The sequence below is a fragment of the Odontomachus brunneus genome, unplaced genomic scaffold (assembly GCF_010583005.1).
Source record: "Odontomachus brunneus isolate Ranch 3 - 2012 unplaced genomic scaffold, Obru_v1 Obru_scaffold_005, whole genome shotgun sequence".
Taxonomy (NCBI): domain Eukaryota; kingdom Metazoa; phylum Arthropoda; class Insecta; order Hymenoptera; family Formicidae; genus Odontomachus; species Odontomachus brunneus.
This window is the reverse complement of record NW_022639455.1, coordinates 2,382,063-2,408,380: the sequence shown is the minus strand read 5'-3', so window position 1 is coordinate 2,408,380 and position 26,318 is coordinate 2,382,063. Positions and strand designations below refer to the sequence as shown.

Below are 26,318 nucleotides of genomic sequence, written 5' to 3'. Positions count from 1 at the left end.
GTGTGTGTAATATTTAACACAGATTACAGTATAAGATTTCTACTTCATATATATTTGCTTTAAAGCAAGAAAATAGATGTGTGAAAAAAATATTTTGTTAAATTTCTTTAATTTTACCGAAATAAAATAAATTGATATATTAAAAAATTTTTTAAAATATTTGCCTTCTGTATCTCGGTTAAAATAAAGCTTATATCAAGTTATGCATCTATTGGCAAAGGAGTTTAGACTTTATCCTGGATTGGGGTTAGGTTAGGCTTTAATATATTTCAATCCTCACAGCTCCCTATTTTTATAGCTGCACTGAGTTATACATTCTATATTTAAGATAAAGTTAGAATGTATACTTTTGACATTTGATGGAAGAAGAAATAAAAATATTCCATGACAGTTGAAAAAGTGTAACTGCAAAGAACAGACCCCTTAATGAGTAGTTTGATACAGACTTAAGATTACATGTGGTGCAAAGTATCAGTGGTTAGTTTGAAAATATAAATTAAGAAATTGTCAGGAGAAAACAAATTAAAACAAGTAACAGCCATAAAAAAAACGACGAGTTTAAGCAGCCGATATCTCTCATGTATGTAATCCTATTTCTCGGTATTTTTGTGTCGCGTTTTTGAGGTTATCTTCGAAGTCCATGAAGAATTTCATTTCGCAATATTTCCAGACAAAAAAGAAACTTGCGTTTGAGGACGTACGAAGTAATAATTTGTGCACGATGGACGCGAGTTTGCGAAAAAGGCAACGAAGGGACAGGATATACGACAAGCTGCACAAAGGTTTTGTAAATACTTGCATCGCTGTCACCATGGCCGGCGGAGTTTTTCTCGGTTACAAAATATATGAGTATTTTCGATATATTCGACCGTTACATAAGTTACAATATCAATTAAATGAAGAAGAACTCTTAAGTGAGGGCAAAAATATAGAAGCATCCTCGGATGCAGATGCAGAATTGTCAACGTAGGATATAATGTCATCTGATGGTAGTCAGAGTATGTAATCTTCATTATATAACTGTAAGAAATAAAATTAAATGCAAAACAATTTACTTCTAATGATCTTTTAAATTTGCAGCTATGATCTGTAAATAAATCTCATCATGTAGATTATTTAACAATTCACATAATAAGTAGAAAAAGTAATATTTAAATTTTCAAATAAGTTAAAAAAAATTTTGATAAGTAAAAAAAATTTAAATTATATAGGAGCCTGTATTTATATTAATTCACTCATGATTCATAGTATTTATTTTATTCAAGTAATTTCGGTTATAGTTACTATTACCTGCTTACTCACAAATATACAATAATAATTTGGCTTTACGTCAGCAGAGTTTATTTCTATTGTATAAAAAGTATATTATGAAATATTTGGCCCTGAGTTACTTCGAAACTTCGTTGAGATTAATGCGAAATTTTGAACCTTTCAATTTTTAGTCTGAATTTTGACATTCAAGGTCCGATTGCGTCAGTTCTGATAAGCATTAATCTAAATGCCTAAACCTCGCCCAGAATGTCGAAATCGAGCAAAAAATTCGTTTATTTTATACAAATGTATAATCATTTCTGGCGCAATCGGACCTGAGATAAGAAATTTTTATACAATGAGAAAGTACGGTGCATAGAATGATGTTCACAATCTAATTATTAAGAGTCTATAAAAGCCACACGTTAGGTCTAAATACACTTTATTGTAATATATCAGTGCAGATATTTCAGACAATGCATTATATTATTTATAATGTATACATCTACATTGAAATATTACAATTAAAATGCACTTATATATGTGTACACACACACACGCACGCACACACATATATATAAATTTAATGCTTTTATAGAATCGTAATAATTTTTATAGAATTATAATAATTTCACGGCTTTTATAGAATCTTAATTTTGTTGAATTTTATAATTTCAGAAACTATTTCTTCTATCTTTTTTTACACATATAATCTATTTTTTATCATAGGCATGAATAAAAGCGCGGGGCAAATTCAATAATGCATAATATACAAGTATCTTTGAGCATTATATTGCCTCCTTCACTAAAATATTCTTAAAATACAAAAGGATATACTAAAACTATACATTTAATGTCTGTATAAAATGCATAGCAAATCACCGGGTACTTAAAACGTAATGATGAGTACTGAATTTAGAACACATTTTGCGGCTGCCTTGTACAATATATTAAAGTATAAAATTAATCTTACAGTAAGAGACATATATAAAAACAGTAATGTCTGCTCCTCTTTAGAATACTTAACATCATTGAATTTTGTACGATCAGTATGATATTAATATTGAATATCGAAGATATAGCAAGGTGATAAGCTTTCGTTTTGCTTTTTATCGCTGAAAAGACGTCGTTCAACATTGAAGGTAATGTAACTTTTTTTCGACTTATCGTATAATTATGCTATCATATCTCTAACGACGGAAATCTAAATTCTTATACACGCACGATAGTCATTTATATCTTTTATTTTTTCATTAAGAAACTAAGATTCACGAGACTGGAAAAATAATTTTTAGCAACATAACTAAGTTTTCGTATTATATAAAAAATCTGTATATTAAATAAACATTTAGTTTACTATTTACACGTATATATCAATCGAGTATGCAATGTGACATTTACAATAATGTGCATACGAATGTATTATGATAAGCAATCTTCTATATGACAATATGACAAACACTTTTGTGTTATAAATTTAATATGAATTAGTGATAAAGTAATGCTTAAAAAGGAAGAGACAGGTAGACGTCAGATATTGTCGCGAAACTACTGGTAAATCGTACAAAAGGCAATGCATTTTATACATCACACCACAAGTATTTATATTTTTGAATACAAAATACGTTGTATGTTTTTGCTTTGTATGTACAGTGTTTTCTACTGCGTAATGTAGACGCAATTTGTACTCTGTTCCCGTCGACAGTACAATTTTTGCTTTCAGAATATACGTATATAATACAAGGTGGCGCGTAAAAGAAACAAACTGGTTTAAAAAATTAATAACTTTTTAAATTTAATTTTTCTTTTTCTTTTCAAACCTCTTATAAAGAAGATCAGGGAAAATCTTCGTAAATTATACCTCATAATTCCATGTCGAAATAAATTGAAAATTTGAGAATAAAATTTTTGTAAATGTTTAACAACCGTTTGCTTTTTTTACGCTACCCTGTATAATTTCATTCATGTTTTTAGTGCACATGTATATATGTATATTCTAAGCAATTATTTCACCAGATTCCGCAAATCTCCGGAGAGACGTTTGTAGATATCGTGTGAATATGTATAAAATGAAATTCCTTATGCTTTATTTTCTCTGCGCATGATTATCGATAATTTATGTACATGTCTTTGAATATCAGTCGATATAAATTCTATCTCGTGCATGACTGCTTGTGTAAATATAACACTTAATGTACTACAGTATCAATGGGTGCATTTAGCTTTGCAATCGTTGAGTCACTATTGAGTTACTATTGTAACTCAACAGTACTATTAAGTTATTATTCTGATTGAGAGATATATTTTTAGGTTTATGATAAATCATCAAGTTCATGATAAATCTATAAGAATACTTTAATGACTGTAAATACTTACTCAACTGTTATATAGCCTATAGTTGTGTTCAGTAGAAGTCAAGTCACTATATCAACGAGCTTCGTATAGCCGTGCCATCGGTAATTTGAAATTCTCCTGAACGCTATTATTTTGTTAGATTGTATTTACTAATGTTTTACAACACACGTTGCGTTCACTAAATGTACCTTTAATTATTGAAGATAGAAATAATAGCGACTGTTTAGTGAACATATGAAATGCGAACGCACATTCAGCAGAAAATCTCATAACAGTCGTAAAATTTGTTCTCTCTGTTGAATGCAAAGCATTTCGAAGACGATCGTGCTATTGTGTAACGAACGACTGAAAATTGTCACGTCACAGCATGTAGCTAAACTCTTCGTCAGAGAATTGATTATATCGAACCAATAGTATAGGACGATGCTCTTCAAGTAACATGCGATCGAGATTCGATCTTTAGAAAAGTTATTCTTATGCGAAGACTATTTGACTGAACACTTTTTGAAAGTGCTATTTGCAAACATTCTGTATGTACGTACAGTACACATAAATCCTCTTATTCTTCGTCATAAAATAAACATCCTCGTTATTAAACAAGGAGATATTATGGTAAGACGTGTCCCGTAAAGAACGGACATCCATAAAGAAAATCAGAGTTTCTTTGCAACTTATGAATGTCTCGATTTTGACGACAATGATGACACGAAGTCTTCTTATCTCGTTCGTAAGATGAACAACGTTTGTTATTATCATCATTTCACGTACAGCTTTCTTACGAAAAAACTTATAAAAAAAAAAGAGTAAAATAAAATCGTACAAACCGTTTTGTCAGTCAAACAACGTGTATCCGCGAGCGCTGTAGAAAGTCTGACGAAACACATTTCGACACACTACGATACACTTTGACACGAGGTTCACTTTCACCGATGTTTTCGCTTAAATCTCTATTGTTATCATGAAACTGCTAATCTTATAAATTTTATATCCGGTCGAGCACTTGCACAAAACCCTGTAGCCCGTAAACTAGAAATCAACACCATAGAAGTGGCCGCTTTCTGCGGCTGAGCCTAGTTACGAGCTGTTCGACGTGGGACTAGAATTCGTGTCTACGCGCATTGAATCGATCTTGGCTACAATCTTCAGTGCAGGACCTAATTTGATACTCATAGCGGACATGAGGTGATCCTCCTTCAGTAGCATAAGAGCCTGACCGTCGATCTCTTGAATAGCGAAATCCTCCGCGTAATCGGCGCATCCTGGTAAACCACGTATGAAGTCGCACACTTCGTTCACCTGCGAAATCAAGTTTTTTTTGTCCATCATCATCGTTTGAGTATATTTTTTCTTCCGTAACGTATGTACGTGTATATGAAAAATGTTTTCATTACCGTCCATTTAATCGGGTTCACTTTCGGCACTGATTCATCGATGGAGGAAGTGGTGCTCATTCTCTCCTCGCCGTTCTTTTTCGTTACATCATTATCGACCGTTTTATTTTCACTCTCTACGGTCCACTGTTTCTCCAGCTTAATATCGCGATCATGCGATTCGTGCTTTTTGCTGTGGATAATATATATAATTTTTAAGTTTTATTGCATCAACAATTAACATTTTATATTCGCATATTAATAAGGCGCTACGATACTTATTTCGCATGCCGAGTTATCAGTGCATAAACACTCACCCTTTTGCGCACAGTGACGAGCAAAATCTCTTTTCTTTCTTCAGCTTGATGTTCTGATCGTCGATTATCTTGTCGCAATTTTCACATTTACTCGTCGTTTTGCTGCTTTCGTCCTCTTCACTTGGATAATTAGGAATGTGTTTCTTTCCTACAGTACAAATTGAAGTATTAAATTTACAAATGCACGACATATTGACACATTAATGAGAAATAAGTCGGCTTACTTGGTGGTTCCTCAAGAGCCTCTCTTTCCGTAGCCGTGTTATTCCGATTAAGAGTGTTATTATTATCTTGACTTACTGCGAACGGTTCTGACGCTGTGATACAGGGAATAATTTAATTCCATGTACACTTGATAAACGGTTCACATACTCTTTATTGAATGAAGTTTCAACGCATCAAGTTATCAAAATTGAAACAAATATTGCTGACATATGTTTGTGCGTACACAATAATCGATTACAAATATATAAAAATTATTTATCAAAATAATGTTCTCTTAATTCAAAATAAATTTTTTCTTCTAAATTTTACACCCTACTACTGTCTCTTCGACTCTTGTCATAACCGATTACTGCACATACATATTAGCAATGGCTTTCCAATTTGAACAATTTGAAGTGTCGCAACTTCATTCAAGAAAACATATGAGAACTGTTTAGCAATCGAATGTACAGAAGATTTGCATGACATTTTGCTTCTGACATTGTACAGGCTGCGTTCAGGGAGACGCTATTTAACGCTACGAGCGTCCTCTGTCCTTGTTTAACTTTCAGAAACAAGACAAATAAGGACAGAGCGCACTCATAGCGCTAAATAACGTCTTCCCGAATGCAGCTATAATCTAATGTAACTAAAGTGCAATTCAAATACGACAATACAGATAAAGGATGTATTTATACCTTCTTGTATTACGAATCCCTCTATCACATGCGTAAGGACTTGCGGCTTCACCATAGCTTTGGGTGGTGCTTGTTTACTGTTTACTGGAGCTGGTACAGAGGCCGGCATATTCGATGATTCATCGCCGCTCACTCCATTCGTAATCGCGTTCACAGCGTTGGCAAGACCTGCTAACGGATTGTTGCACTGTTTCTCTTCTATTTTCTGGACAATTACTTCGTCATCTTTTAGTATCAGTTTACATTGGTCCCCATCTACAAATAAACAGTTAAAGACACTTTTATGATCTTTATTAAACGTATTGACCTTTATTAAACGTATTGAAGCCTTCATTCGTTCGACACTTTCGCAATCATACATACGGAATGTATGTAAACCGGTCCACGCTGGTTTACTACTTTCTGCCTCTACTCAATCGCGTCGCTAATTACGGCACAACTGAGTCATCCGTGGCTCTTAATATTGGTGAGAAAATTAATTAATACCTGCTATTTCTATCGGAAGTATAGCGATTTCCTCCGCGGTGACACACACTTCGTCTTTCTTCGACAGTAACGTCTTTAGTGTATCATCGTTCCCTATCAATGAATTCGTAGTGGGCATCAATGAACATTCTGCTTGCGAGGAATTACGCTCTGGCGATGCAATCATCACCGTTGAATTAGTGTTATCCTGCGTTTGCTGATCTTGCGTCGCATTCACGATCGGCATTGCCTGAACTTGCGACGCTCCACTCAATATTTGATTACCTATAATTGCTGGATTAATAGCCTGAAACAAATAATACATATATGTTTAGTTACTGATATTCAAATTATTATGGCTAAAACTTCTATCAATTTTCGCTAATCCATAGGAAATTTAAATTATTAAGAGAAAGAGAAAATATGCGATAAGAGGCGCATCTCTTTAATATTGTTTAATTTGTTATGATAGAAAATTATAATTATGAAAGTTTTGTGTACCGATAAAGGAAGCTGTTGCACAGTTGACATGGCAGTCTGTGGCACCTGATTCATCTGTGATGTAGTGGCAACTCCGACCCCAACTCCACCCACTGATACAACTGGCATGATAGGACGTTCCGCACCCAAAACTACACCGGGTTGTTGTTGTTGTTGCAGCGTCATATTTGCTAAATAACAAATGATGATAATAATAAGCACAATATGTATAAGTTTTACACACACACACGCGCGCGCACGCACGCACACCACGCACGCACGCACACACTGATAGGATTACTTTGAATAAATATTCTTACTCATGATAGGTTTAGGTTGTATTTGCTGCTGGGCAGATTGCACTTGTTGTTGATATTGCTGTTGCAGCTGCTGCTGCTGCTGTTGCGTGTGTTGTTTCTGCTGTATGAAGACAAGCTGATGCTGTATCGATGGTGCAGTCTGCTGTGGCTGCTGCTGTTGTTGTGGTGCCTGCATAGGTTTACGACCTTTTCCAGTACTACCAGTGGTCTTACCACTCTGAACATTTAAGTAAACAAAAATGTTATAACCTATGCTAATATCTTTCAGCCACAAAATAATAATTTATTACCAATAAAGCAACAGTTAAATCACAAGGCAACGCATAATTGGGAAATAAATCAATATATACTTGCATAAAATATCACGAAATATGCCATGAAATAGAAACCAAAGAAACAAAATATACAAATATGAAATACTACAGAACTCAATTTTTTACGCTGATAGAATAACATAAATAATTGTAGCTTGAAACACTTAAAAATTTTACAATTATTTTACACAATAATTTTCATTATTGTGAAATTGGGCGCTTGTCCTTTTTGCAGCATTCAAAATAATCTCCACTATTATTATTGCGTGCCGATGTTAGTAATAGTAACCTGTGCTTGTACCGTAGCTTGAACTCCGTGAACTGTCTGCGTGGAAACAGAACTAGCTGCACGTATGTTAGCAGCTTGTACTTGCAAAGAAGAAGGTAAAATGCTCAACGGCCGCTGCGCAGTTACACCCGGCTTAGTCTGTTGCGACTGCTGCTGCTGAATGTCCATCACTTTAGGTTTTCCGCTGGCTGCTGCGATCTGTTGCACACCGTGGATTTGCTGTTGCGTTGCTAGAGCTATTTTCGCAGAATAATATAAAAAATTAATAATAGAAATTAAAATAAATCCCTCTTCTTTCCGAATTACCTTCTTTTTGATAAAAACTCGCTAGCATTAAGATGGAAATATTAAAAAGGTCTACGTAAGCTCGGATTTAAAGCAGCTAAATTTACTAACGAATAGCGAGAATATTAACCATTGTGAGCTTGAATCGGCTGAGGACTCTGTATGAACATATCAGGCTGTGTCGGACCTCTAAGGAAAATTTGATTCGGTGCAGCGGTGAGAATTGTCGGTGGTTGTAATCCCGCAGTCCATACTTGAGGTGCGAATTGCCATGGCGCGAACTGCATACCGGTACTTCTTCCGCCTGATGGTGTCCCAGCAGCGCATGTTGTGTACTGTTCACAACATAATACATTATATATAGATACTAGCATTTTAATATTTACAATTTGCATATCATTATTTGTGACACTAGAATTTAGAATACTGAAACGAATATTCATTTTTAATTGATTTCTTGTAAAAGATCCTGCCGCATATATAAAGTAATTATGAATTATAAACGCACAAATAACTCGTAATATAATAACTTGTATTATCAAAATCGAAAAACATTTGTAACTCTAAAAACACATTGGTTTCTCGATTTATATTTACTAAGTATTTTTTCTACCCTGTATAAATGTATCTTGAACTTTTTTCAACTCTCTCTCTCTCTGTGTGTGTGCGCGCGCGCGCGCGTGTGTGTGTGTGTATGTGTGTGTAAAGAATATTCGTGTTTTATAGAGTCAAAATTCTTTGATATCTTATTTAAATAATTATAACTTGCTCGTTGTATGTACTTTTTAATTTACTGATAATATCAGAATTTATAGTTAATCACTTTTTGAACTGAGTCTTGTTTGTTGGTAGATTGCTGCTGCTGTTGTTGCTGCAATGACTGTGGAGGTTGTGGAGAACCTAGTACATCCAGTTGGCCAAACACCAATGTCTGACCCGCTCCCGGAGTAGCCGAAGTGGGTACTGGTAAGTAACCAGCGGGAAAACCTTGAACCTTCGTACCACCAGCAGCTGGATGCGCACCGCCTTGTCCAGCTGTTGATGCAGTGGTCAACATGTGTGGAGTCAATTGAGCTGCAGATTGAAATGGCTTTCCAGCCGTTATCACCTGTAAAGTGTATACACGATCATTGTAACTTTGAACAATGTTTCTTACTGTATGAGATTCATAAGTGAGAATTAATAGATTTATACCTGTATAGAAGAAGGATTTATACCCGCTGGATGGAGAGCCAGATTTCCTGGCATTATCAGAGGTGTGCCTTGAGTATTGTACAACTGTTGTAAATGATAAGCTTGACTCTGTATTGGCTGTTGAATCACTTGGACAGCTTGCGGATGTGCAGCCATAGTAGTTATGGTGGTGGCGCCCTGTTGACCTGATAAGGTCATGGACACACCACCTTGCTGCTGCTGATGATGCTGCATTGACACCGCGACAGCACCTTGCAACTGTTTTAACAACAGAATGTAAATAGAGTAATTACATGTGCAAAATACATATAAAAGTAACTAAAAATATATTATCTTAAAACAGATTGGGGAAAAGTTGTAATAGAGTTAACAATGAGTAATAAATAAGAGATATTATTATGATATAAAGTATAATGAAGATACGATAAAGAAAAAATATACCTGTTGTTGCGGCATACTAGCAGCTACCTGTGACTGCACTTGAACTTGAGTAGGAACAACATTGTGCTGCCCATTGTTTTGTTGTGTTTGCTGCTGCTGTTGCTGCTGCTGCATTTGTTGCTGTGTCTGCTGTTGCGGCTGCACTTGTTGCTGCTGCACCTGCTGAGATTGCTGTTGTACTTGCTGAGATGATTGTTGTTGTTGCTGCACATGTTGTTGCGATTGCTGTGACTGTTGTACATTCTGTTGTTGTAATTCATGGGTGGCAATCATCATTTGCTGCTGTTGAGATTGCTGTTGTGATTGCTGTTGCTGCTGTTGAGGTTGTTGAGATGACGAAATTCCAATTGGTTTAACATCTGTCATGTTTCCTTAAGCCCTTTCGAAATTAGAGTACTGACACTCTATTAGAAAAAGAAGTATCCGTCGCTGACAATGTTCAACTGCATTCTCTTTTTGTTGCCATTTTACACATATATTCACATTGGTTTTAATTTTTTCATTGTAGTGCCCCTGTAAAAACAGACCGAATGCACAAATGTTGATTCTCAGTTATTTGCATCTATTTTTCATGCAATATACATGTTTGAACACACGATGTTTATTCAACCTAAAATTTAATTCATATTTCTACAAAATCAGACTTTTTATTCAGCACTGAAGCATCAAGAGTATATATTAACTTTGCCAATAATTTACTTTTCTTATGCAAACAAATTTAGATTTGAAATTAGTCTAACTACTTTGATCATGTTTCACATACTTGTGTTATTGCTAATATATTACAACACATTGCTTCCCTTCTCAATATTATATATGTATTTGTGTTAATAAATATATATTTCTAACGTTCAATTTATAAAAAAAATCGTAAAAAAAGTGTGAAGTAGCCTTTATGTGATACATGTGACCACACGATAACCTTCACAGATATGAATATGCACACTTGTCACATTACGACGCTGAAATAATCGTCACTAGCGAGGTTATTGTGCAGCTGCTTGAGAGTGTGAAGTGCACCGTGCCGCACGTTTCTTCGCGACTGTGTCCGTAGGGACTATCGTTTGGCATAACAAAGTAAGTTCCTCAAAAATAATCAACCGTTCGTTGTGTATTCTTATTGGCGTCGCGCGAAATAACGGATATATCGGATAATTACACATCACGCAATTCCAGTACGCGATGGAATAGAACAGGCATATGGTTTTATTGATCTAATCAATATTTGGTAATTTATTCACTTGATATCAAGTTTGATGCTTCAATCTTGATCGAATATAGTTATTGGCGGAACATTCCTCCGGTTTTATTATTGCGGGAATTGAAAAATTAACGAAATACCATTTATAGGTTATATGTCTAATGTATGGCTGTTCCATTGTGTATCGAAAAGAAATCGCGTCTATTGGTACGTGCTTTCGATAGAAGACACGTGAAAGTTTCTTACATACGAGAACATCTCGTGTATAATAATGCTTTATTAGGAAATTTAATTAAACCAGCTGCACGATGTTCTAATATCTATATTTCGTCATAGTTAACTTTAAATATCGTTAAGTTTGCACCACAAAATGGTTGCTTTCGTCGACTGTTTTCCTAGAATAAGCCAGATATCGTACAAACTTTTAGAGAACATATTTACTTTCTTTGTCCAATTGAAAATCTATGTTTATGATCGACTTAACAGCAATTGCGTCAACAACGCAATCGGAATGTGGGATATCAAAGTGCATTCCAACTTGAAATGTGGCTCAGTAGGGTAAGCGCGATACCTGGAGTTCGATATTACTTTTGGGGAGAAAAAGGGAAGAAAGAATAAGGGATATATAGAGAAGCGCGGAAGAGGCACGAGTGAGAGGAAAAAGCAGGGAACGAGCGAGAGAAAGAGAAAGAGTGTGAAGCTTCTGACGCAAAGCAACTCGCACGGTAAGATAGGGTTCTGTAGGCCCCGTCGCCTGAATAAAAAGCGTCGCGAATATCGATCCCAGTGCGGACGCCGTCGACGGCAATATCCATTTTGGCATGTGCGTGCATGCGTGCGTTGCGTGCGTGCGTGTGAACGAACGAACAAAATGTCGCCCCCGGCCGATATATCCACCATAATTAGCGTCGCGATGCCAGACAGAGCGAAAAAGGGGGGAGGAGGGGGGATAAGCAGAGAGGGCATAGGGATCCGAACGCGAGAGCGGGAAATGCGGGATTAAAAGGCGGGTTGGTAAGAAGTAGAAGGGGATATACGAAGGGGGGAGAAAAATAGGGAGAAGGGAGAAGACAACTGTGCCAGGGGGAGGCGGTTGACATGGATCTCTCGCCATAATGGCCATATAAACGACGGCTACAGCGGACAATATAATAAGAATAATAAGACGACGACACGCAAGAGCACACGCGGTGCATCGCGCGAAAAACGGACTCTCTTCGAGAACGAGAAACGTCGCGTGAGAAACATTCGCTGTCGTGCACGCGATAAAATGGCACACGTTGCACGTACATACGCACGCACGCACACGCATTATACACACGCGTCCGAGTGGCAGTACAGTCTAGTCAGTACCTCGTGTGGATCGGGAGCAACGGCGACGCGTCTCGCAGTGCCGACATATTGGATTACAAAATAAAGCACGTTCGGAGAAACGACGGGACTGGTGTGCGAGGGAGAAAGAGAGCAGTCGAAGTAAAAGTAGATGGACAGAGAGGGAGAACTACAAGAAAAAGAGAGAACGAAACAGAGGTAGGACACACATACAGTGTATCGAGCAGCACGTCGCGTCGCTCCGTATCGACGGACCGTTGCGCGTTCGGCGAGGATTGTCATCGTCAGTGCCGTAGTCTACAGTGCAAGCGCTCCTGCTTTGACAAAATCCTCTCAAGTGCGCGTGCAGTACACAGCACCGAGGAACAGGAAGAGGTGCACACTTTTGCGCGACGGCCCCGACACACAAACGACAACGACGACACCGCCACGAGTCGAGGAAGCTTTCTACACGGACATCTCGCCCTATTCAGGTACTCACATGGCGACTGCGCAGTCACGTCTATATGATGCACGTTTCGAGCACTCCCGGAATGTGTATGTGTGCGGCTGCGCGTGTGGTTGTGCGTTGTATGAATGTGTGCGGGAGTCTATACGTATAGTGGTGTCGAACGACCCGCACTGTGCACGGCGAGAACACGATTCTTCTGTTCGTTGTGTTTCCACTTTTTCACTTTCGCTGTTGCGTACTCGCGCGATCAAGTTTATTAGTAGAAAGAATCACTACGACGACGACGTCGTCGTCCGTTCGTTCGTTCGTGGTACTTGGTAGCAGTTTACTTATACTGCTGCCGTATCTACTGCTGCTGCTGCTGCTGGCTGCTCCCACACAGTATAACACGACTGTCCCCGTCGTGCCCGCACATCCCCGACGCGACCATCCCTTCCAGTCACTCCCTCGTTCCCGCGCATCCCGCTTGCCGTCGTGCGCGCTGTACCGCGTCGATCGTGCTCGCTGATTGGTTCGACGGGGACAAATCCCAAAGGCATCGTTCGCAGCGAGAAAGGCGGGGCCATTGAGTATGATGGCTATAGGCGCATGCTCACTAACGGTACTCCGCTCGCTCTCTCCCCGCATCTCTCACCGCTCCCTAGCGGTCGTTTCACGCGCACTCACGCACACACTCGTGGGTGAACGGGCGTATACGTACACGACGGTATAGTCCCGCTTTGTTCTTTACGATATAACGCCTCGTGTAGGGACGTACTGAGTTTTTCGTACACCCCGAAGCTTTCGTATCTCATATAATCTTTAAAAATATTTTCGAGAGATAGCGCGAATGTCGACTATAAAACATATTCTTGGTAGTTAGCTTGATCTGTCACGTTTATTTCCGAGTGAAAGTTGAATCATATCGATATTTATTCGAACTTACATAAATTTTTTCTTTATTTTGTAGTTCGTCAAATTATTGTGCAGTTGTTATTTAAATCATTACACGTACGATTTCCATATGGCATATATATTCGTTTTATGTATTATGTTTATTACAAATTGCAAAATTTATGAAATACAGAGATAATAGATATGAGTAATTCTTTATATTTGAGCAAATTTTTGTAAACATTATTTATAATATATTACATATTTGTTATATTTCTAAAAAAATATTAATGATATAATTGTTATAATGGTTATAATAGTTATTAATATTATTGTGTATTGTAAGGAGTTGAGAATTGATCGTTAATAACGTCAGTTACTATCGAGAACTTTACATAACAATCATAACTTCATGAATAGGATTTTCGGTTTTTATGTTAAACACGTTCTAATATACTTAATGAGTTACATTATTTTGCAAAAAATTAGATAAAATTACCATAAATTTAACTGAATATTATTTACACGTAGATAAATATAAATACTATCATAATTGAGAAATCTACTTTTTTGTTAAATTAAATATATAAAAAATGGATATTAAAATGAGCCATAAAATATTTGATCATTTAAATTATGCTAGGACAATAAAAAATCCATGCGAAATTTTAAACCTTTCTGTTCAATTTAATCATACTCTCTGGGTCCAGCTGTCTGCGGGGAGAAAAGGGAGAAAGAGAGGGTGTTATTTATTTGACGCTCTGGGGAAATAATCCCCCTTTTCAAGAAGATGGTACAGATACAAAGTTTTGAGATACGTTTACGTACTCCAAAGATTGTCAATTATTAATTATTATAAAATGTCATATTTCAAAGATTGTCAATCATTTACAGTGATGAACATTTATTAAACGTAATGTTCCCGAATGTATTTGTAATAATGTTTATTTTACGCAATGTGAAAATTCATATCCATTATAATCATTTTACTCATAAAACTTTATACCCAAAATATTGAATCGATTGTAATACAATCGATTATACTATTTTTCTTATATTTTTACCATACTTTTTACATCTCATTTTTAAATCAGTATCTCGAAATTTGTCAATTTCTTATATATTTAGGCTGCGTGACACAAATATTTTGGGTATAACATTCAACCTAATAAATAACCAATATACATAATAATATTATATTTTTAGAAATATCGTAATATCATATCAGCTTATTGTATAAACTCTCTCTTGGTTCTCTCTCTTTCTCGTATAAAATTGAGTAACCGGGGTCTGCGCGCACGCGATACGTCCCTGGTGTGACTGTCTCTAAGAGCCGAGTTATGTTCCCCGGCTCGAAACTCGGAACTTGCGAGCTTTGTGCGATGGTTCAATGCGTTCTTGCAGAAATTTTTTGCACACATACAATCGATATGTACGAAATATACCTCGAAATACTTTTTCTCGGTGCGTATCTTGGAAAAAAAAATCAAACACCTTTTGTCCTTGAGATGTATATGCGTTGCTTCCATGGATATCGAAGTAAGCTCTAATTTCGATGCGAGACCTCCATGCATAATGTATCTTGCCCCGCCCGAGGCAGGGAGGATCCATTCTCACGTGAATCAAGGACGCAGAATCTCTCGTGATTTCGGCGATCAAAACCGAAGGCCCTTGAAACTCGCCCCTCGTCTACCGTAGCGGGGACGAAATAACATAGAACGTCCTGCGAACGGGTCTGCCCTCGCGCCGTGCGCCGGCGGGCGTTTTATTTTCAGCATCCGTTGCCGCACGATTTACCTCTCTACGCACACTCGACTCATTGATAGAAACGTCGATTAAAAATCCCTCGCGCGTAATCTGCCCACGCAGATGGAAATTCCGCCTCGGCGGAATTCCTTATGTGTGTATGTGTGAGTAAAACGAAAAAAAAGAATGAAAAGAAGAGAGAGAAAGAGAGAAAGGGGAGCCGCGCCAACGCGCGAAACACGGCCGATTTATCGTTCATCTCCCAATACCGGTCTCGGATTTCGACGCAAGGCGCGGACGATAGGAAGAGTCGTATCGCGCGTAGGGTAGGAAGAGTCGTGGCTGCACCAATCCCAGTAACCAAGTCCCTGCATGAACGCGCGCGCGTCACCCCTTTCTGAAATGTGTGCGTGTCTTAGCAAGGGGTCGAGCCAGCGGGAAGGAGAGAAGGGCAACGGCGGGAAACGCTAGAGTCCCTCGTCTATGCTATGCGAATGATAGGAGGCTCGCCACAGCGATACAGTAGCGTGCGTGTGTGTAGAGTTAGCCGGTCGCCAGCGGAGTGTGGGGGCGCGCGGGTGGGGGAAGCGGCGCAGCCAATGGTATGGGTCGCGCGAGGTTGCTAGGGAAACAACTTAATGATTCGGGCCGCCACTGAGGAATTGGCCTGGCTTGTGCGGTCGGTGTACGGCGCGCAGCGTCGGCCGCAACGACGCATGCGCCCTGCGGCCCCCGGAGACTCCTTTTCTCTCGCTCTCTCGCGTCGCATACTTTCTCGTTCTCGATATAGCTGTCGTTCCCGTCGCCGCCACACACGGCGATATGCGGTCGATGTCCGTGAATTGACGCGCGCGTGCGCCTTACGTGCGCGTGTGTAGGTGTGCGCGTGTAGGTGCACGGACGCACATGTGGGCGTGCATCGTTTGACGCTCGCGTCCATGTCGGCTCCCATCTGGCTGGTGTGACACACACCACACACGCACACATACACATCCAGCTGTATTGCGCGCGCGCGCGCACACAGCGTTGAAGTCGTCGCGACGATTGGTTCCCTTCCCACTCTGCGTGTCTTCCCGATCTCTCTTTCTCCCTTAGCGTTCTCTCTCTTCCCACTATGAAGCCGCTCTTTCTTCTTCTCTCTGAAGTGTCCATTGCTATGCCCTCTCTACCGCGGCTTCTCCTCCTTCTCATGCCCGCCCGCCCCCTCTCCGCTGACCTCTTTTTTCCCCACACTGTCCTCCGCCCGGTAATATACCGGCGCGTATCGTTCGGTGATACATAAGGGGAGGGGGCAGGAGTAGGAGGGCTCCCTATCGAAAGATTCGCTGTAGATTATAATATATTCGATGTCCGTCCGATCGGTCCTCGAATTAACGTCGAGAAAATGGAAGCAACTGAGAGGGGGGACGAGTAATTGCCGCGGCGTGACGCGTGAATGCCATGATGGGGCCCCCGTTGGGTCAGAGCGTATTCGAGGCCACCGGGGCGTCTACTTGGCCGTAAAAAATTGCGATTTGTAACGTCGTCCTGAAAGCGACAGAAGACCGCCCTTTCTTATCTCTCGGCACGTTAACCCCTCAGTTTAATATTAACTAGCCGCACACGCTTACATCACGACAACTGCATCTCTCGTTGTGCCGCAATCGGGAATTAATGATTTTCATACGTTCGACATCTAGTCGAAAAGCGGCGAACTTCACTCGGACCACGCAGCGATCGAACAATATATCAAAACTGCCAATTATTCCGCGATGTTCAAGCATATTATGGAAAGGAGTGTTTGAAAATTTATTCGTGGGACATAAGTTGTATTCATAGAAATCAGTTTTACTTCGTGAAGAGGAAAATTTATTTCACAGAGATAAATATTAAATGCCACCAATAAATTTTTAAGTATTTTTTTTCAATGCAGTCAAGTATTTTTTCTCGTTTACACAGCGTTTAATTGCACAGTTCCGACTGCTTCGTGCGAAAGACGATAAAAATCGGCGAGAGTCGCCCGTGTGAGCGAGTCTACGCGTATCTCGACGCACGATAATTCCGGTCTCGCCACATACGCCTCTTTGACGGCCGGACCGATTTCTCTCGTTGAGACGAGATTGATAGTTAATGTCCATTGTCACTATCGTTGTGCCATAAATATTTTCTTACATCATCCGTTACACGAGCACGTTAGGCACCTTTCTATCGCACCGTCTCTTTCTTCTCGTCGACCTAATGGCATTTTAACGATCCTACGGGTAACGTCCACCGCACGCACGCCGTGAGTGGCGAGTTTCATCGGCCAGCGCTTTCTTCCTTTGTCAACGTATTTCTCGAGCAGCCCCGAATTACGCTCGCCGCGCGATCCGTCGCTTCACAAGTGACGACGACGCGACGAACTTATCGATTAGACACTTAAGATTTCAGGGACTGGATAAGCTCCATCGATCCTTCGCTTCTATTTTCCACCTGCAATGTCGCCAGGACGGCCACGCTAAAATTAAATTGTTAATGAACCACGCGGCTTTTTTGGCGATTCGATGCCACCGTCGCGAGCGTGATGACTCTGATTGGTGGTGTTCGAATTATCGTCGCAAAAGAGGGAGAGAGAGAGAGAGGAAGAGAAAGAGAGAGGGACGGCGGTTTATCGTGACTGATTAATTAAGTAGGCGATTATAGCGGGAAACATCGAAAGCTGATTAATATTCGCGACGAGAGACTTGTTTATGAGACGTGTTTAAACGAGATAATCACTGATTATTAATATTGAGACAGATCTCGGTATTAATATTTGTTCAGCTCGTATCTGGAAACGATTCTCTCCACGACGACTCGCGGAAGTAACGTATTGACATCATTGACCTCGCGCGCGATTGTCGCAGATAAAAGGCGCGAAATTTCCGACAAATCACGCACTCGCGCGATTCCGGCAAGAATGGCCCGACGACTTATAGGGAAGAAAACATGGCACTTCGATCATTATCTCTCGTCGGGGAACAGCAACGCGTAGAAATCTTGAGATTTTATCTTCTGTGAATTGAGTTACGTCCGTTCGATATTTTGATATTCGCACGACTTTACCGATAAGAACGCGCATGCGCGCGTTGACATTCGCGCTTAACTTCACTCGGGATCGTTGGTAGATTGACTTCTCATCGACTCCACCTATGCATTCGAGATCGATTGCGCGGATTTTCAAATGGGATATAATAGAGAGCTATGTAATGACAAGAGGGCGGTAACGATGAGAGACGATGGAAAGGTTACACTGAATAGCGATTAGATAACGCTTAGATAAAAGAGGCTTCATCGTCTTATCATGTTTCGATATTTTCAATGTTTGCATATTGTTTCAAGATGGAAAGAAAGTTCTTCAGGTTACTTTCACAAGGACACGTCGATTGCGTAATCGATTGCTTGGTCTAGCTTTCGAATTGCTACCGTGTCCATCATGGATTTGATTTCGATGTTTTGTGAACATTCTAGTATTCTTGAGATTTCTTCAGCGAAGGAACAATCTGCGACTCTGCTGAAGAACACTTTACTGAACTCGTTTCTTCACTGGAAAAGTGGTACTAAAGAAGTCTGCTGAAGAAATGACTGAAATATTCATAAAAATTTTGAAAACAAATCTATGAAGAATGTGACAATCTGAAAGCCACGCATAATCGCATGATGCATTTCTACAAAAAATTATGTTCGAAGCATTTGGCAAACAGCACTTACATCTTTCAGCAACTTTAAGATTTGTCTTTGTGTCGTTTTCTATTATTTTATATCACTGCAATTAAGATTAAATATTTTTAAATTATTTCTCTTTTATTTGAATTCATTTGTGATTCATTATTATGAAATCACGTAATAAAATGTGATTTTATGTGAAATCACATAATTTAAGCTAATAAAAAGATAAACAATTAATATGAATCTATTGTTATTCAGTAGCTTGTAAATGCAGGTGATTCACTTTCTTGGGAATTTTAATTTACGATCTCATGAAAAAAGTCATATTGAAGTTAATGTCAAACATTAGTAACTTTTAAGAAATAATAGTAATATTTCCTGTGACATGTTTTCCTAGGAAACTGTCCTTTTGTACTCTTAATATTCCATGTTATGATCGTTCCTTCAACTAAAGATCCAAGTTTCTGCGATAGCTTGAAGGGAATGGAAACATAACTATTATCTAACAGAACTACTTTGATGTAAATAATGTATTCAACTTTGGTCATATTTTATACAAACACTTCGTGTTCGTGATTAAAGTATCATCCGTTTGATATCTCATAGGATTTTTTACATAAGATCTTTTCCTCGACGCCAAATTAAAATTTAAACCGGAACGAAATCCATACCTGATATTCAAGTTCACTTTAGACGATCTATAATTCGTGCTATAATTGAGGACACAGGATTCTATTTCCACAGAATATTTTCGAAGCACCGCAATTACATTTGTAGATGGTGTAAATCATATAAATATATGTGTATATATAGGGTGTTCTAGAACAATCTTCGAAACTCTTGTGAAGACATAGTACAGATTAAAGTTATAGAACATAAAAATTCTACACCGTTTTGCGATATGCGCAATAATTATCGAGATATTAAGGATTTGTGAATGATCACGCAAGATATGGTAGATGAGCTTATAGTGGCATGTCCGTCATCGTGTGCTTATACATTAAGTCAAACTGAACAAACAAATTCTCCACCATTTTTCTAGTAACTTTGTAGTTTTTAATTATTAATTAAAGAAAATTGATGGATGGTCGTTCGCGACAATATATATTAATGTTCTTTAATTAATAACTAAAAATGTACAAAGTTATTAGGAAAAAGATAGAGGACTTTTTTGTTGAGTTTGACTTAACTTGTACAAGTACACGACGACAGATGTCGCTACTACAGCTTATCTACCATATCTCGTGTGATTATTCACAAATCTTTTTTAATTAATACCTCGATAATTATTGCACATATCGTCAAACGGTATAGAACTTTTATATTCACTTTAATTTGTACTATGTTTCCACGAGAGTTTTTTGGAGGTTGTTTTGGAACACTGTATATATATATATATTTATTTATTTATTTATTTATTTATTTATTTATACACCTGTCAAAATTTCCTAATATTTTCACATCACACCACAATATTACGTGGTGAAATTGCAAAATAAAATTTTGTGTTGCAAATTCATCAACTGTTTTCACAGGCAGACTGAAGTAGGCTACAAATCGCATCTCTTCGAGCACGCCATTATGTCGACCGTGCGGCGCAATTGGCGCACGATTTTGTGTTAATTTATCGAACGATGAATTGCATTTTCTGCATGATCGCGCGCGTGAAAAGCATGTCGTCGTGTGCACATCCAGCTATAAATAGGCCCTCCAAGATAGCCACGCCTTAATCACCGCGACGTCGGTATGGGCACGGATATATTAACGACCAATTCTTCTGACATTGCGACAAGCATTCGTTTTACAATTCGCATTGACGTATTTATTTTCTGTCGTGCATCTTGTCCGTCGTGCAGCCTAACGCGCGAAGGTATCCGCAGACTGAATTCGAGAAGAAACAGATCGAGAAATCTGGAGGATCATGATGTTTGCAAACAGGTAATTGAAAATAGTCCGATTGATTAAAAAACTACCACGTCGATAACGAATGCAAACAGCTGGTCAAGGGGATTAGCGAATAGGCCTGAAGATGGCAGCAGCTTCGGTCTCTCGCAAATCACATATTGTCACGTCGATAAGCTATGTTCGGAAAACGGGAGAAGTGTATATATATATATATGTATATATATAGTTAGAAATTAAAAATATTATATATTTGGATTTGTGTCTGAATTATATAATATATAAATAACATTCAGGGAAACGAACAGTCACATTAATGGAAAGTGCTTAAAGAAAATGTTAATGCATATGGAAGTAACTTTTTTCTCTATAATCGTTAACGTGTTGTCGACTCTGTATTAAAAATAAATTAAAAGTCTTAGAAGTCTAGAGTCCCTACATTGAATTATCTCTTATCGGTAGGAGAGAGTTGAGAGAATAAAAAGCTTGAAAATTCTAAAATTAAATAGATGGAAATTAGGTGTAGCCGGTATTGACTTGTAAAAGACTAAACTCCTCCTCGTTTGTTTTAAACGCAGATTAGCACAATCAAAAGTTTGCGAATAAACGAAATTGACTGTGGGACAGCGGTCTATTTCAATTAATTTAATTTAATGTTTCCTGCGATATTTCCAACAAAAAAGAAATCACAATTTGCGCCTGTCGTAACACTTAACATATTTATATTAGATACGGTATTTATGTTAGATGACATTTTATTTTGTACAATTGAATTTCTCGGTCGTATCGAATGATAAGACAGAATTCGACGTTAAAGAACACTCTGTATTTATAATGTAACTAATAATGTAACTAATTGTTCTTTAATGTATTTTTAATGCTTTTTAATACTCGATATAACAAAAATACACTTCTTATTTAGCGGTATCGAATAGCCGTATTCTCTGCAGATAGAATTCTATTGCGAGTTACAGATCGTCTGAAGTAGACGCAGGACAGTATTAAGGATATCTCTCTTCTTTCGCAGGACAAACTCACCGTGATAATTAAGGCAAATTAAGGTCGCGCCATGCGAAGCATGCCGGTAAACGTCTTCCTTCGATGCAACGACATCGTTCGAAAGCCAGGGAGGATCGCGGGTTTATCTCGTTGCTACTCGGCCAACGCAAAGCCGGAATTAACGTCGATCCGGTACAAAGTACGTCGCGGCCCTTACGCCTCCATCTCGACCGCCGACGTTCGTTTCTTCGACGGCTTACTTGGCTCCCATCGAATTATCACGGATCCGGAGGAATGTGAGAGTTACAACATCGACTTCCCCAACACGGTGAGAGGTAAGGCGGATGGACATGGATCTCACTGGAAGAACGTGAGGAAAAGGAATTCCTCCAATGAAATTTTTTAAATCGCAGCGCGCAGTATTACGACTAAAATGATAGAGAGATAAGACTTGAAATCACAAAGAGATAAGATTGAATAAGCAAATTCTTGAAAAAAAATAATTTTTTTAGTTTATTGATGAAATAGATATTAAAAAATAGTAAATATTTATTTTAGATGGGTACTAATAATATACATATATTTAACATATTAAATCTATGTTATTATGTGTGTGTGTATGTGTGTAGCCACTAAATAATATTTACTATTTCTTAGATATTTTTTTACGTACGTGTAATAAATAAGCTGATTTAAATATTGTTATATCTTTTTTTGCATTATACAAGAGAAATATTGAATTCTTTTTTCTTCAAGTCAAACAGCGATTTAATTGTAATCAAACGCAGGTGCCAGTCGGTTGGTGCTAAAACCGAGATCTACCGAGGAGGTATCAGCCATATTAAAATATTGCAATGAGAAACGATTAGCGGTCTGCCCACAAAGTGGTAACACCGGTCTTGTAGGAGGCAGCACACCTGTGTTCGACGAAATAGTCGTCTCCATGAAGCTCATGAATAGAATTTTGGAAACAAATCATTTGGCAGGTAAGTCCTATATCAAAAGAGTTTTAAGATCATTCTCGAAAGCTCCGTCAAAAACAAACGTAATTAAAATCGCTTCGGTTGTTATTAAATTTATTGCACAAAAAAAAAAAAAACGGCGGAACAGGCAATGAAAATAGAAGAAAAGCTAAGAAGACGATAGAGAAGAAAATACTGGGAGAGGAGGAGTCTTAAAGGAAAGGATCGAGGTCAATTTCAGGAAAAGAATGTAAAGGACTGGTTGAAAAGAAAAGGTCTTGGATAATAGATGATTGTATAAGATGAAGGAAGAATGGAGGATAGATGAGGGGAGTGATCAAAAATGAAGTGTGAAATGTATGGGATCACAAAAACTCAGAATGGGACGTACAAAAATAACAAATGTGGTGCTTTATCGAAGCGAAAAAAAGAAATAATGAAAAGTGAAGAAAAGATAACTGAGAGAGATGGCGGTGGTGTCCATCATTCATGTGAAAATAAAGGTTACGTTTCGTAACATGTATATGCGCGCATTTATTTATAGTTTATGTTACGCATATTGTAAAAAATGCGCGCGTATCATAGAACAGAGCCAAAATGAGACGATAAAAGAAGAGTACCAAAATAAAAATTTGAAATTGAATTCTCCCCGTCAGTTTTTAACAATACAAAAAATACCAGAAGAGAGAATTATTTTTTTATGCACATATATATATATATATATGCATTTTCGGTATTAGGTGTACTGACATGCGAGGCTGGCTGCGTTTTACAGGATTTGGATGAACACTTGGCCAAAGTCGGACTGATGATGCCTTTGGATCTTGGAGCTAAAGGTAGCTGTTTGATCGGTGGTTGCGTCTCCACTAATGCAGGTGGTCTGCGACTTTTGCGTTACGGAAACCTCCATGGAAACGTTTTGGGTGTCGAAGCCGTGAGTGCAAGCATGACTTACAAAAAATTTTATCAATTAATTTAGCGTCAAAGTTAACAAGATAAATATTTCTGATATCGAATTTTTTGCAACAATATTATTATTGTCTAAATCTCGTTAAAATACTTAAATTTGGGAGAAATAAATATTTAAATGTGTTAAAAGTCACACATAAAAAGAAAGTATAATTAATTTGTAATCTTTGAATTAGATTCAATTAGATTTAGAGCATTGCGATTTAGAAGATTTTGTATTTAACTTCCTTTTCTTTTTATTTTTTTAGTATAACGCCTTTTGGAAAAAAATCTGGATGTTTAAGGATGCTAAACAAGTTTTTTCTACTCATCTTTTCTAGGTGAAGGCTAATGGCGATGTCGTGGATGCGATGAGCACGTTGAAGAAGAACAACACCGGATATCACGTAAAACACTTGTTTATCGGTTCAGAGGGAACATTGGGTATTGTCACAAAAGTTGCCATACAGTGTCCGCCATTACCCAAAGCCGTGAATGTTGCGTTTTTGGGTACGTAAATGATATAAAATTGTATATAGAGCAAATAAAAAAATATGAGATTATTAGTGTAAAACATATCTCTGTATATTTGATTACAAACTTTTTTTAACAGATAATGTAATTGTGTAATTCTTACATACAGGACTCGTCAGTTTCGACAAAGTGTTGGAAACCTTTTATCTGGCGAAAAAAGAATTAGGCGAAATTCTGTCCTCCTGCGAGATGATGGACCGACTGTCTTTGGATGTCTCTATTAATAATTTAGGCATGAAAGATCCATTAACAACACGCAAGAACGGACACGATTTCTATATGATTATAGAGACTTCTGGTAGTCATCTCGCGCACGACGAAGAAAAGCTTTCTTTGTTTGTAGAAAAAGCGATGGATCAAGGCATTATCGAAGACGGTACTCTGACTAACGAAACGGCGAAGGTTAATGTACGTAATTAAAAGATTATATACATATAAAAGATTATATACATTACTTCTAGGTTCTTTAAGACGAAAATCCACAATAAAATTGTTAAAAGATATTTTGTAACTTAAATTCTCTTAAATTCTCTTAAATTCTCAATATTCAAGAAACCGTTAAATTTGCAGTACATATGGGCTCTGAGAGAGAGGATCAGCGAAGGTGTTCTGCGTGACGGCTACGTCTTCAAGTATGACATGTCTCTGCCTCTTTCATCTTATTATGAGATCGTCGAAGTCCTACGAGAACGAATGCGCGATCCTCGAATTACCCGAATTAGCGGTTACGGTCATATAGGTACGTCTTTCGTAACGTATATTGAAATGTGTCTGTAATTTTTGAAATCTTCTTCCTTCCTATTTCCAGGCGACGGCAATATTCACGTGCAACTGTCCATACCTCAATATTACGAGGACATAGCCGCCCAAATAGAGCCATTTATTTTCGAATTCGTCTCTGAGCGTAAAGGTAGCGTTAGCGCAGAACACGGCATCGGTTTCAAGAAGACGAAGTATCTTCACTTGAGCAGGAATTCCTCCGAAATCGAGATGATGCGCGATTTGAAGAAACTGATGGATCCAAACGGCATCCTAAATCCGTATAAGGTTCTACAGCCGACCACAGCGACAGTTTAATTACTTTATATGATAAATTTTTCATGTGATGTGATATATAACATAAATATGCAGTAAGCAGTCAATTGGACCTAAATTTGTTGAAAACTTCATTCTGATTAATCTGTTTTTGTCATGATTATTCAGTGTATATTGTGCAAGAGAAGTAGAAGACGAGTTGCATTGAAACCGTGCCATTGCCTACAGTTAACTCGATTTATCGTTGTAAAAAAACGCCGATGTATCATTGCGGGCTATTAATATAGGAGTATTTGGCGTTACGTGTGCGCTGATGTCACACGCAATATTTGGTAAGGGTTTTTCTTAGTTGTTTTCCACGTGCCAATAGAAGCAAGTACAGCATGACTAATACTTCAAGATAGATATACTACATAAATGGCAGCAATTGTGAAATATACTTTTATTAAGCAATTAAAGAAATATATTTTTTAACTGAAATATGTATTAGATATTTTTATATTATAACTGATATTATATTATTTAACATGTAAAATGTATCATATGTATATATACATAAACAATATACAACATAAAAGATTAAGTTAGAACTACATATGTGACGAATTAAAACAAAATGGAATTTGTATCTAAATTTATACAAATAAGTATATATATATATATAAAGTAATTTTTACCATATTACA

The 26,318-nt window shown here is 37.8% G+C and overlaps 2 protein-coding genes across 9 annotated transcripts; one reads left to right on the top strand and one right to left on the bottom strand.

Annotated features, from left to right (window-relative positions):
- Positions 1–1,235: 1,235 nt before the first annotated feature.
- Positions 1,236–13,464, bottom strand: LOC116849764 (polyhomeotic-proximal chromatin protein-like). 6 transcript variants are annotated; one of them, XM_032827263.1, is made up of 14 exons: positions 12,998–13,464; positions 9,984–10,496; positions 9,543–9,800; positions 9,172–9,456; positions 8,479–8,683; positions 8,064–8,299; positions 7,461–7,677; positions 7,162–7,331; positions 6,682–6,967; positions 6,196–6,450; positions 5,518–5,610; positions 5,294–5,441; positions 4,998–5,169; positions 1,236–4,902 (listed from the first exon to the last, which is right to left on the bottom strand). In XM_032827263.1, exons 2-14 carry the CDS (start codon positions 10,347–10,349, stop codon positions 4,681–4,683), a joined length of 2,913 nt encoding a protein of 970 aa, XP_032683154.1. In that variant the 5' UTR covers positions 10,350–10,496; positions 12,998–13,464; the 3' UTR covers positions 1,236–4,680. The 6 variants fall into 6 exon arrangements, with proteins under 6 accessions (XP_032683154.1, XP_032683172.1, XP_032683163.1 ...); XM_032827281.1 differs by lacking the exon at positions 12,998–13,464 and adding an exon at positions 12,730–12,870; XM_032827272.1 differs by lacking the exon at positions 12,998–13,464 and adding an exon at positions 10,930–12,521.
- LOC116849795 (D-2-hydroxyglutarate dehydrogenase, mitochondrial) lies at positions 10,918–26,112 on the top strand. Of its 3 annotated transcripts, none has more exons than XM_032827338.1 (8): positions 10,918–11,060; positions 22,182–22,488; positions 22,942–23,139; positions 23,856–24,049; positions 24,405–24,573; positions 24,707–25,005; positions 25,168–25,336; positions 25,406–26,112. In XM_032827338.1, the coding sequence occupies exons 2-8, from the start codon at positions 22,224–22,226 to the stop codon at positions 25,672–25,674; spliced, it is 1,563 nt and encodes a 520-aa protein (XP_032683229.1). In that variant the 5' UTR covers positions 10,918–11,060; positions 22,182–22,223; the 3' UTR covers positions 25,675–26,112. The 3 variants fall into 3 exon arrangements, with proteins under 3 accessions (XP_032683229.1, XP_032683219.1, XP_032683238.1); XM_032827328.1 differs by lacking the exon at positions 10,918–11,060 and adding an exon at positions 12,842–12,989; XM_032827347.1 differs by lacking the exon at positions 10,918–11,060 and adding an exon at positions 20,809–21,190.
- The last annotated feature ends 206 nt before the right edge of the window (positions 26,113–26,318 follow it).